At 37.8% G+C, this 13,129-nt stretch overlaps 1 protein-coding gene across 3 annotated transcripts in view; it reads left to right on the top strand.

The window, feature by feature from the left end:
• Positions 1-179: 179 nt before the first annotated feature.
• The window catches only part of RFX7 (regulatory factor X7), a 141,155-nt gene continuing 128,205 nt past the window's right edge, over positions 180-13,129 (top strand). Inside the window, exons 1-2 of one of the 3 annotated variants that reach the window (XM_059180579.1) lie at positions 180-557; positions 710-875. In XM_059180579.1, coding sequence (XP_059036562.1) covers positions 715-875 — 161 coding nt within the window. In that variant the 5' untranslated portion in view covers positions 180-557; positions 710-714. Of the gene's footprint in view, positions 876-13,129 lie in introns of all 3 variants that reach the window. The other 2 variants (XM_059180578.1, XM_059180577.1) reach the window with 2 other exon arrangements.

Genomic DNA, 13,129 nt, shown 5'->3' with positions numbered 1-13,129 from the left:
TGCGCCCCCCTCCCGGCCCCCCGCGCCCGCGCCCGCGCCCGTAACCCGCACACGCTGGTCCACGCCCCCCCCCCCCCGCCCCCAGCGGAGCGGTAGGTGTTTTGCCGTCTGCGCCGGGCCGCAGTGCGGCTGCGCGCACTAGGCTGCCTCCCGGGCTGGCAGGGCAGCGGCGGCCGCGGTGGCGGCGGGGCCGGGAGCGAGCGGCGGCGGCGGCGGCGGCGGCGTGGGGAGTGGCGTGGAGCCGAGCCTGGGGCTGCAGCAGCGAGGGCCCCGGGCGTAGAAAGCCTCGGGGGGCAAGAAAGGAAGCCCGGGCCGCGGAGACATTGAGCGGCCGCTCTTGGATTTGGGGGAGACTTGCCCCCCCACCTCGTCTTCAGACGTCCCCTCCTCATCCCCCCCAGCCCCGGCCGCTGACGGGAGGAGGCGGCGGCGGCGGGGGGCTGAGGGGCGCCGCCATGCCTCTCCCGCGGTGAAGCTTCCCTGCCGTGAGGAGCCGCTCGGTCTCCCCGGTGATGTCCCCCAGGCGGCAGGCGAAAGCGACTCACTCGAGCCCTGGGGTAAAGGCCTAGCTTATTCAGCTTCCTTCCTCCTCCTCCTCCTCTTCCCTTCCCCCCTTCCTCCTCCTCTCCCCCTTCGTCCTCCCCTCCCCGTCTCTTCCCTCACCCTCCCCCGCGCCCCCATCTTCCCTCCCTCCCTCCCACCCCTCCAGCAGCGATGGCAGAGGAACAACAACAGCCGCCACCACAGCAGCCTGATGCCCATCAGCAGCTTCCCCCCGGCGCCCCCAACTCGGGGGTGGCTCTGCCAGCCCTTGTGCCTGGGCTGCCAGGGACAGAGGCCAGCGCGCTGCAACACAAGATCAAGAACTCCATCTGGTAAGAGGATCCTCCATCGCTGGGGTAAAAAAGCCCAGACACATTTCTGCTGCAAAGGGGGTGGGGGGCGATGGGCGGAGGAGGAGGCTGATGCATTCATTGAATGTGGGTATCCAGAGTCGGGTGCATATTTATAGGACCTCTGGAGGTGTGGGGACTTTGCATCAGCCTCTGGTCTCCATAGCCACAAAATGCCTTTACCCCCTCCTCAATTGTGAGTGTAGATAAACAAGTTATATGTGTTTTCCACTTAGGTGTAAGAGGACTGTAGGTCAAAATTAAGTCATATTGCAGGATGGTGGTATGAATTGGGGACTGAGGAATGTGAAATGTGTTTACTCCTTTTTGCAAGCATACGGGGAGGAAGAAGTGTATTGTGAATTTTCACCAGACATTGTGCGTAAGAATATTAACATGCAGCACAAAACCTAATGTGTCTCTTCCTTTCCGTGGGTTTAGCTGCTATTTCTGGATGTTTTCGCCTTCTTTATTCTAAGATTAAATTTCCTTTCCAGGGAGTTTATTTGCATGATTGTAAAGAAAGGGCTTCTTTAGTATAAGGTATTTTACGGCGGTAGTTTACCCTGTAAAGTGATTTTTTAAATTTAAAAACCTATTTTAATTTAAAATGTCTTGTTATTTCGTGTCTTTTTTAGAAACCATAGATGAGATATCCTTTGCTATTTCTGTACTTTCTTGTATGAGAATTTACAATATTTCAGCATTAGGTTAAACTCTGAAAGACTGGTGGCAGTCTTTTAATAATTAAATACACTGAGTTAAGTCTGTCTTCTGTTAGAGCCATTGTAAATATTCTTTGAACATGAACTTGCATCATTTCTGTAGGATTCTTCATTAACTGACATTTTGTGAAATGTAGTGCTGTTTTAAAAATGGAAAGTAATATTTGGAATTTGGTCTAAGAGATTGCTTTTAATAGAAGTTTTAAAATAGAATTGAATGTGGTGTAGAACAAGCTCTGATTTTAAAAATGAAATCTTGCATGTCCATCATTGAATATGACTACTAAAATATCAAAACCCCTTACTTTCATTGCAGTTTTAAAATAAATGCATCATGAAAGCATTGCAGTACAATATTTAGACATTTAAAAACAGTGACAATTTTTAAATATAAAATTAAGGTTTGTTATGTAGTAATTTTTATGATTTCTTGGCATACATCCATATTGTCATGATGCTAATATGAAGTAGGTCAGTGCAGGCTTTAATAGTTTCTTACTACACAGTAATTGGCAGTTGAGTATTTTGCTTTCAGTTTTAATTTTAAGATGAACTTTAGATATTTTGAAGGAGAATTTTTTTGGCTTTCACAATCAATAGTCATGTTTTGGCAACTTGAATAGGTCAGCTAAGTAAGATTGTCTTCTATGTATGTGTGAAACAGAGACCTAGAGAAGCCTTTATTCTTTGATGGATACCCTCACGCCCTCTTAAAAGCTTCTATTTAAAGGGAGAGATTGTTAATCTTCTGCTTACCATCAAGGTTTCCTGAAATCAGTAGGGGTTCCCCCCCCCTTAACTTGATGTAATATAGTGTTATATTCAGTCATCATTGAATGGCTTTAAACAATTTGGTTTTTACATTTAAGGTAAGGGACATCCAAATTAAAGGACTAAATCTTTTAAGAAAGGCACATTTTAAAAGTTGAATTAGTAATGTATATTTTAACTTAATATGAGAACAATAGGGGAAAGAAAACTCCACTTCATATTTTTAATATAGGAGTAGATTGTATAGCCAACTGACTGGATAATAATGAGTGCTCTTTTTGGTAAGTCACGTGATTTAATTATTCTTTCATTGATAATTTATATTTACACATATTCATTACAACTTGACTGCCCTGACTCTAATGTGAGGAAAAACTTATCCTGAAGTTCAGTTCATTTTTTGCTACTTGCTCAGAAAGAAATAGCAGGCAACAAACACCTTAATCCCTAAATATATAATTTTATATCTTTATTTTAAAAATTGTAATGGCACACTTACTAGTGTTTAATTTTCAAGTGCAGAACTCCTATTTGCAAAAATGATTTCTTTATATTGTATTTAGAACTTTGGAATAAACAACATTAGTGGATCATAAACAACATTAGTGAGTATAAGTAATATGTAGTCTCATAGCTCCTGCTCTACAAGACTAGGTTTATATTATTCATCAAGTGACTCTAAAATAAAGACACTAAAAAGTGAAAGCTCCTTCACCACCACCTCCTTTGAATTAGTGTATATATGCTAAATTTAAAACCATCTTTAATAGATAAGATTATAGTTCTTTAGGTATCTCATTTCACATTTTGTGAGGGAACAGTATCTTTTTATTATTTATTTTATAAATTGATAATGCTCTGAGAGATCAGTTTTGTACTCCTTTAGTATCATTACTAATGAGAATTTAAAATGACATTAAACCAAAATGTGGCATTTAAAAATTATCAAAAGGGTTTTGCATTTAGGTTGATCATAGTTTCTAAATTATTAACTTGCAGATCACAAACAAGTCTGTACTTGTCTTCCTATTCAACAAATATATACATATAGTATGTGAGGCAGGTCTTTAAGCTAGATGAGTTATTTATTATTTCAGATCATAATTTATTCTGTTTATTAAAAAACTAAAATGCTGTTTGATAAAAGTATGTCCATTGTAATTTCAAGCATTAAATTAGGCTTTGGGGGTAAAAAGGTGAAGTGTTCAAAGTTGAAATCATGGTATCTAATGAGAACAGAAACTATCTTTCATAAGAATTGGAAATACAATTTATAATTTTTAAGGTAGTTCCAGGAAATAAAGATACTGTCAACTTGATAGTGTTGTAGTATTTGTATAATATTTTTATGAATATCATCAACTTAAATCCAAGTAAACAAGCCTGCACTATTCTTGACCTTCCTTATTCCCACTCCAGACACAAGGTCCAAATCACTTAATAGTACTTTGAAGGGAGATTTATTTAGGAGATACATTTTAATACAGAAAGTGCTATGAAAATGCTATCTTTTCTAAACAATAGATTCTAATATAAAATTTTCATTTTAAAAAGAAAACTGGCAACCTAAAACAGCCATAACTAACCTCACTGCAAACTTCTTGAACTTACATTGCACCCCTGTTCAATTACTTAAAAAAAGAATACCAAAACGTGTTTTTCTTTCCTCTTATCTCCAGTATCTTCATTGTTTAAAAGAGAAAAAAGAAAATTTTATATTTAGTTTACATATATGTATGTGTATACTAAGTGCTTTCTTTTCCATTTTAAAGCAGTTTTACTTGAAACCCTGATAGAATAAAATTGCTATGGAAAAAATAGGATAGAAAAAATTACATTTGGTATCTGTCTATGATTAGTTATAAAAATAATCATGCTTTCATGGGTGGGAGTGATTAACATATTTGTAATTAGGCCGTAACATAAACAACAAACCTTTGTCTAGAAATTCAGAAGAAACCTTGATGTTTTATGGTAGAAAATATTCTAATACTGTATTTCCTCAACAGATGAATTCAGGGATTCTTAAATTATCAATTGTTATTTTTATTTATATAAGCCTTTATTTGTAAGTAAGACTGTATAAGCCATTTCTTAAACAGTCCTGTACGATGTATCATTGTTGTACCCACTTTTTGGAAACAGATAAATTGAATGACAGGAAAGCTAGGATTCTTCTCTTTCATTATCAGACCTTAGAAGCTGTGCCATGGCAAGTTCCTTGTCTTTATTCAGTCCTGTAAGTCATATAGACTTAAAAATCTCATACATTTTAGACTTAAAATTATAAAATGGAATTATGTATGCAGACCATTTGGATGTTTTTTAAATTCTAATTTAAACCTAGATTCAGCAGTTTTGTTTTACTTTCTTATTTATAAGTTACAATGAGCAAAGTATGATGATCCAAAAGGTTTACATGGTGATACCATATTAGATCTGATTCTTTCCCGTATACTAGAACTCAGCAGTTCCATTTTGTCCTTGGTTCTGGGTCAGGGCATTTATTAACTGTGTCTGAGAAATAGTTATTGTTCCTTCTCCTGCAGTGGGAAACATTTATTGTAAAGCTTACAACTTCAGAGTTTATTTTAACCAGAAGTCCCTGATCCTCATTTTGTGTTAAAATTAGAGACTGACTAGTACATTAGCTGGCTTTCATATACTTTTGATTAGTTGGTTGAACATGCTGCTTGCCTTGAGTTTAGCCTGTCTTCCATACCAGGCACAGCAAGGGTGCTTTTGTTTGTCTATATTGAGGCCAGCTGTGATGGTTGCATCCCAACACTGACTGTTTGTGATTCCAGAAAGAAGGCAGTTCCTTGCTCTCCTCTGTGATTTGAAACTAATCGAATTGTCTTCCCTCTTGACCAGGAAGGCAAGTTAAGCAATTTGAAGCCCCTGTATTTTCTGGCCTAATGTTTAGCCCTTAGGTAATGGATGTGTGTATATATAAATAATTTACCAATTTGCTCTCCCCACTGGGAGGTGTCTTGAATGTTCTGTGCAAAACTGATTTGGTTTTATCTCACTATTTGTTTTTGGTATTATTAGGGGAAATGAACTTCACAGTAGTGGAAAAGATAGAGAAGTGTTTTATCTGTTAGGAAAGAATGCTTTGAGTAAAAACTTGTGTCACATTGCTTTTTATATTAGAAAAACAATGTTGCACACTAAAATTGTACAAATGAAAATAAGTAAAATGAGCATTGTCATTTGCTCAAATTTGAACTAAGCAAGAACAATGTATAAGTACTCTCCGGTACTCTGCTGTATACAAAGTGCTATGTTAGAGACTGGCATTTGCGGAATGCCCATTCTCTTGTAATGTTAGCCTTGTAATATTAACCTAAGCAAAAAAGTGCAATAAAACTCTTTTTTCTTCAGTCCCGAAACCAGGGAAAGAAGTGGCAAGTGCCAAAGTGTTCATTGTGAGAAAAGTAGACCTTCGTTTCCTTGTCTGTAAAATGAAAGGTTTATACTAGATGACCTTGCAAGTTCCTTTAGCTTAACTTCCTATGACTCTGTTATTAAATTAATATTGACAGCAGTAATAAAACATACCATAACCACAGTGAAAGACTAATAGAATTAACTAATCACAGGCAATCAAAAGAACATTTTCAATGGACGAATTGTTAGGATTTGTCTGTGTTTCCTTGGGTGTTAGCCCAGGAGGACAATCTGAAGGTGTTATGCACTTCTTGTTACCTTAGTGCAAGATTTCTGTTATGTGAGATGCAGTTTGCAAATATTTATTGAGCATGTATTACATTTAAAATATTCTAAGAGCCATGCCAGTCTATGCAGCAATTCTTGTTGGGGAGTTTAGTTGAGAGATAACCCTAGGGGGACTATTTGTGTGCTTGTTTTGTTTTGCTTCTAAAGAGGTTCTCAATACTTAAAAGCAACTCACATAGGAGATTTTTCCTATTGTAATAATGTATATTTAAAGGCAGTAGTAGAGTTTATATTGTCAGTTTGGGTATGTAAATAAGAAAGCTGTATTTTCAGAATAATTTAGTGTAGGGTTGAACCTCACAACTTTTTCTCTTCACCCATGGTAGACTTTTTAATGTGTAATTATGACAGTTTTTATACCTATTGAAGAACAAGACAATAAGATGGTTATTCCATATCTCTGACAGAACTAGGCAAGTCTTACTTACCCAGTGCCTTTTTTTCTACCAGTCTCTGTGTATTTAGTTGCTTTCTCTTCTGCTTTATTAAAGGTTCTTAGAGTTCAGGTTAAGATGAGCAGCATGGACCATAAGGAGGAGGAAGGATCTTCCTGTCCTGGGCAGGATTATAAATAAGGAACAATAAGCTCTGAGGCCTTAATGCATTTGATTGCTGACTACGAGTAATACTTAGCCAATATGAATAGAAACTTTAAAACATGATTTTTTTTTCTTGAGACTCTTAGTTTTCTCTGTTTATGGACTATAATATCTCCTCCTTATAAGAGGAAATAGAAAACAACTAGGTTTGGTTAATTATGCCTATCTTTATCAGACATCTATTATAATAGGTCCTATGTATATTATGAAAAGTTGTGTGGGAGGTGGTTTTATATTCCTCATATCTAAGAACAAACTGAAAACATATAGATATTCTTTGCTACTTGAGTCTGGTTTCTGAATTCAAAGAGTGAGAGGTCAGAGTAACAGATTCCAGTCTGTTATGCCAGACTCCATATGGTGTGAAATACCATGTCCTCCAAATAGCCTTATCTAAAAAAATAATAATAATAAAAAATAAATTTTTTTTTTTACCTGAACCCATTCACAGTCCGAGTTTAGATAGCAAGGTTTCAACTAGCATACATTCATTCCAACACAGGATTAGCAAATTGGTGTGAATTTTCATGCTAAATTTGATTAGTGATACCTACCAAGGCATGGGGATAGAAGTGAAATATTGGTATCCTGGAAGGTATTAGTCTCTAGGGCTATGGTGTTGCATTTTGTGAGGCCTCATTTTAAGATACAAACCAAGCATGGGAGCACTTAGGCTTTCTTAGTACTTGGCTGTTTTGTTTGTTTGTTTGTTTTTTATTTATCTGTGGCTTTCCTTCTTTGATTACCTTGTACTACCAAGTAGCTACAAGATGAGAACAGGGGATTACTGCATTAAGTGACTACTGCAGTTTGCACTAACCCATTTTTTTTTCTTTTATTATCTTATTTCTCTGCTTATCCCTGTTCTAGTCTCTACGTACTACTTTAAAAACCTTTCTTTTTTTCCTGTGGATCCAAGGGTTTAACTTCAAGGTTTAATTCATATTGCTACTGTTTTTGTGAAATTTTTCTCAGCTCTCAAAGAACAATGATCTGAGTTGTGTAAATTAACTTTTTTCAGTGATTTAGGCTGGCCTTACCAGAGATGAGCCTGTTTTACTTAATTTGTACTGAATTTAAATTCTCCTTTTTTAATATGTGAAGGTCATAGGAAGTCAGAGACTGACTCTACCTGAAACAAAACAATCACTGCATAATAAGTAATTTACAAAATGATAGTAAAATATTTTACTTATGTGGGGTAGCCAAGTACATGCCATTGTTTTTGCAGTAGGTATGAAATTTTAAAAATTCAGTTGGATAAGAGTGTCATTTCAGTGGCATCTTGCTTGAAGTAAAGTGGGTGCTTCTGAGCTCCTAGGAAAATGTATTTGAACAAGATGCTTCAGTTAATTTAAGTGAATCACTTTGCTTATTTGATTGCAGTTATTAGATCTTTTAATTGCACATGTGTGTAAGCAGACTGTGATCTAAAATATAATTGTCAGATTATTACAGGCATGATCCCTTTTTCTGAAGCAGGAGACATTAACAATCTGTATTTGGCCAAATTCTGTACATATACATTTCAAAGAAGTGAGAAGATCAAGAACTAATCCTGAATTTACAGAGTCAAGTGGTCAAGAAAAACTGAATTCCATATACCTTTATTTTAATATCTAGTATATACAGGCACAGGATAATGAAAAAATAATGAACACTACTCTGCATTTAAAACATTCATTCCTTGTGTAGTAGTTGCATGCATCATCAGTAGAATTTAACAAAAGTAAGATTTTGTTGAATGCAGTGATAGTCTGGTATAGTTGATGGTATTAAAAAATAGATGAGAGGGGCACCTGGGTGGCTCAGTGGTTTAAAGCCTCTGCTTTTGGCTCAGGTCATGATCCTGGGGTCCTGGGATCGAGCCCCACATCGGGCTCTCTGCTCAGCAGTGAGTCTGCTTCCTCCTTTCTCTCTGCCTGCTTCTCTGCCTGCTTCTCTGCCTGCTTGTGATCTCTGTCAAATAAATAAATAAAATCTTAAAAAAAAATAGATGAGAGAGGGATTCAGTAGGATATAATATTCTTATTGGCAAAATTCAGGATGGTGTCTTTTTTTTTTTTTTTTTTTAAAGATTTATTTATTTATTTATTTGACAGTAGATGGAGAGGCAGGCAGAGAGAGAGAGAGAGAGAGGGAAGCAGGCTCCTTGCTGAGCAGAGAGCCCGATGCGGGACTCGATCCCAGGACCCCGAGATCATGACCCGAGCCGAAGGCAGCGGCTTAACCCACTGAGCCACCCAGGCGCCCCCAGGATGGTGTCTTTAACAAAAATGGCTGTTGATCCAGATGCACTTAATGGTATGCTTACTGGGAAATCTTTATTCCCACTAGCAGGAATTAAAGTCACGGTTGTTGATGACAGTAAGCCTTGCCTGTAATGAGAATAATTACGGGAAGATAATAGCTTAGGTCAAAATTTGCTTGATTGGGGAGTGGGGTTTCCACCAATCACAGTTTTCTCATCTAAATGCAAAGGTAGAAGAAAGAATATAAAGTAATAATAGGGAAGAAGAGGATAGGCATGTTGAGAACTGGAGCAGAGGACTAGGAAATGCTCTGTTAGTTTTAGAAGAAGGCTGTGTACCCTGAGTTGACTCTGAATAATGGCCACTTCATGACGAGATTTAGAATATTACTATATGTGGGGTTGCTTATATACCTCACTTAGTCTTATTCTTGCTTCTATGTCTTAGCATCTGTATTTGTGTGTTTTCCCATTATAGGATGAAGTTTGTTTTCCCCTTTGGATTCATCCCTGTCCATATATTTAGGGAATTTGTTCTAATACACACCCTTTCTGTCAGCATCACCAAACTATTCTTTTCCACAGGTTACTTTTCCTGTGACTTTTATTTTTTTATTTTTTAAATATTTTATTTATTTATTTGACAGAGAGAAATCACGAGTAGATGGAGAGGCAGGCAGAGAGAGAGGGAAGCAGGCTCCCTGCTGAGCAGAGAGCCCGATGCGGGACTCGATCCCAGGACCCTGAGATCATGACCTGAGCTGAAGGCAGCGGCTTAACCCACTGAGCCACCCAGGCACCCTTCCTGTGACTTTATACATGCTAATGACTTCCTTAAAGCAGCAGCAAACAACCTTGGAGAAAAGTTTTTGCACTAAAGACTTGATCTTTCAGTGACCTAAAGAGCTCATTCATAGGCTAAGAAAAAAAGTCATTAGGTAAGTGAATGAAGAATGTAAATACTCATTTTATAATAATAATATAAACAGTTAACAATGCAAAAACCCTTATTTGATAATAAAAAATAAAGCAGAGAAGTACTATTTTTTTTGTCCACTAAGAAAAGATTTAAGAAACATGGTAACCGTTGCTAGCTAATCTCACCCCTGGTTTTACTGTTTTGCTTGCTCATTTCCCTCCCCTCTGATCCTTCATTTATTATCCTGTTGTGTGGTATGTAAGGCCACTCATATATATATGAGTGGAATAAGTGAACATACATTTTTAAAAGTATTAACTGGTTTTGCACTTGGGGGGTGGAGCAAATGTATGCCCCCCCCTTAGTATATTCTCAAAATTTTCCTGAATGAGCAGGCATTATTTTGAGTTTAGAAAAATCCAAACAAGTAAAATAATGCTTTGTCTACCCTGCTGCTCTTCCTTTTAGATGCCATCTGTCTATCAGCTCACCACCCCCACTCTGCTAGATCTTCTCTCTGCTCTTGTCCTTTTTGACTCTTGCAGTCTGGCTTCCTGTTCTTCTTGCCAATTCAGTGGCCTTTTTCAGTCGTTAGCTTTCATTTTGTCTTCCACTCTTCTTGTTACTGTGATTCCTTTGCAGTTTGGGAATTCTCATTCATTCCTTTTTGAGAGCTGCCTTTGTCCGCTACTTTGCCAGGCATTGGGGGTTCCATGGGCAAAGATGCAAGATCCCTGTTTTCATGGATCTTATTTCTGATGAACATTTTATTTTCCCTGCAGCTTTCCTCTAGATGCGCTTTAATTTTGAATATCGAGACACTTTTCAGCCACCTTTTTTTTTCTGTGTTCACTTCTTTGCCAAAATCAGAAATAGATGGGCTGACCAGACAACTCTAATCACATCTACTGATACACTTGCTAGAATACAGGTGGCTACCACTGCCATTTTAAACTTTTCACAGTAATCCTTCTGTGCCATAGTCCTTGCTACCTCAGTTGGCTTTCATTTTTAGCTAATCTACTTCTTTGTGTAGTAGATAGCACCTGTTCCTTCATTCCATCAGGCTAGCAATATTGGTTTCATAATGGACTTTTCTCTCTTATCCCTGTGCCCAAAATTTTAACAAGTTGTCAAGTTTGTAGTGTCAAGTACTTAACGTTTCTCCCTGTCTTCTACTCTCTCTGTTTCCTCTGCCAGGATCATAGTTTAGTGCTTTACCATCTCTGGATTATTACAGTGGCACCATAGTTGCTCTTTGTCCCTGGCCTTTCCCTTCACTGGACTGTGCTGTATGTTACAGCCAAAATAAGTCTTCCAAAAAATCCTTTTCCATGTAGTCTCCTTCAAATAACCTGTACTAATTTCACCTTGCCCACCATATTGTTATCTAAAGATTTCTGTCAGGTTTCAAAGGCCTGGGCAATCTAGCCCCATATAATCAGTCCCACCCGCTTTCTTTCTGTTCACCAGTATTCAACTCCTGTCAGGCAAGCACTTCAGTGTCTGCCTTAAAATTTATGGTGCTCCTTTTAGTCCTGCTGTATATCTTTTCTGGAATCTCTACTTGCCTGTATCCAAATCCTGCTTAGTCGTGGTTTTTGTTTTTGTTTTTGTTTTTTTTCAAAGATTTTATTTATTTATTTGATAGACAGAGATCACAAGTAGGCAGAGAGGTAGGCAGAGAGAGAGGAGGAAGCAGTCTCCCCGCTGAGCAGAGAGCCCAATGCAGGGCTCCATCCCAGGACCCTGAGATCATGACCTGAGCTGAAGGCAGAGGCTTAACCCACTGAGCCACCTAGGCGCCCATGCTTAGTCGTGTTTTAACCATTTTTGAAGTCATAGTTCAGATCATTGTACTATAAAACATTCTTTAGCTACTGTAGTCTAGGGCCTTTTCTTGACCTCAAACTGTATAGTGATGTCTTACAATTAAGCACTTAATCACTTAAATTTTTGTCCTATGCTGTTCTAATAAACAGCAAGTTCTTTTAAGCTAGGGTCAACACCTTTTGCATTTTTGTTTCTCATCTAGCAGTAAGTACTAGTAAATACTATTTTTGTCTACTGCATTCTTAGAAACACTTGATTTTTTTCTACATATTAATGTTTCTGTATTTGATACATTTGATGTGGTAATTTTCTCCCCAAATAAGTTATTAAATTCATGCTGTATTTTACAGAATGGAGGACTGACAGTGGCTGATTTTTTTAAAAAATTGCATTGGTGAAACTGAAGTAATCATTTATTTAGAGTTTCAGTACTACTAATCAATTTTTTTTACCATAAATATATTATTAAAAAATAATTTACCTCCCAAGTGAGAGCCACTGTGTCCTTCATTTTAAAAATACTGAGCAAATGACTGATACATAGTTTAGTAACCTTTTATGAATGAATATACAGTAGTATTTAGTCAGGGTTTGTGAGCTAAATCTGCATTCCAACCTAGTTCTCAAGAGATAAAGTTGGAATTTTGAAGAACCCCTTAACATTGACCTGGAGATAGCTACTTTAAAGTTTGGTTCTGGTGGAGGGTTTGACCTACTTATTTTAGGAGGCAAGACCCAAGGCAAAGATAACTTGTTGAGTCATGGCCAAAGCCTGAAGATGGCAAAGGAAACCTGTGAGTTAGGGTAGATAACTAACTGAGGGAGGTGGATTGATTGGGGAAGTAAAAAGGGAATGAATAAAATAGGAAAGCAGTTCTGAAGGCCCAGAGTGTTTCAGATTCATAAAATAGGTAACAGTCTGTTGGATCTTTCTACATAGAGACTTGTTTCTTTGTTTAGCCTGATGTTCTTTCTTTCAGAGGATTCAACTAGTTCTTAAAAGACCCTTTCAGCTTTAAAATTGTATTTATATGATGCTGTTTGGTTTTTTAGAATGTTGTTCTCTGTGTTAGCATCATACTAGTATCACCTTGGAACTTGTTAGAAATGTAAATTTTGAGGCTCCTCAGATTTACTGCAGTAGAAACTCTGGGGGCGGATCCAGCAGTCTTTGTTTTACTAGCCCTTCAGGTGATTCTAACACAGAAGTTTGAGAATCCCTTGCTTAGAGAGTGTATGTTCTACTAAGGAATAGTAAGCCACAGTCTTCTGTGGCAGAATTTTAGTATTCTCAACCCTTGAGTACCCCAGGTAGAGTTAATAACTCCTTTATTTTAATCTTTTAGTATTTGGATGTAATTGTTAATACCATTATTTACACTGTGTTGCAAAAGATT

This window comes from Mustela lutreola, chromosome 7, assembly GCF_030435805.1.
Source record: "Mustela lutreola isolate mMusLut2 chromosome 7, mMusLut2.pri, whole genome shotgun sequence".
NCBI lineage: Eukaryota > Metazoa > Chordata > Mammalia > Carnivora > Mustelidae > Mustela > Mustela lutreola.
This window is presented reverse-complemented; position numbering and strand designations above follow the sequence as displayed.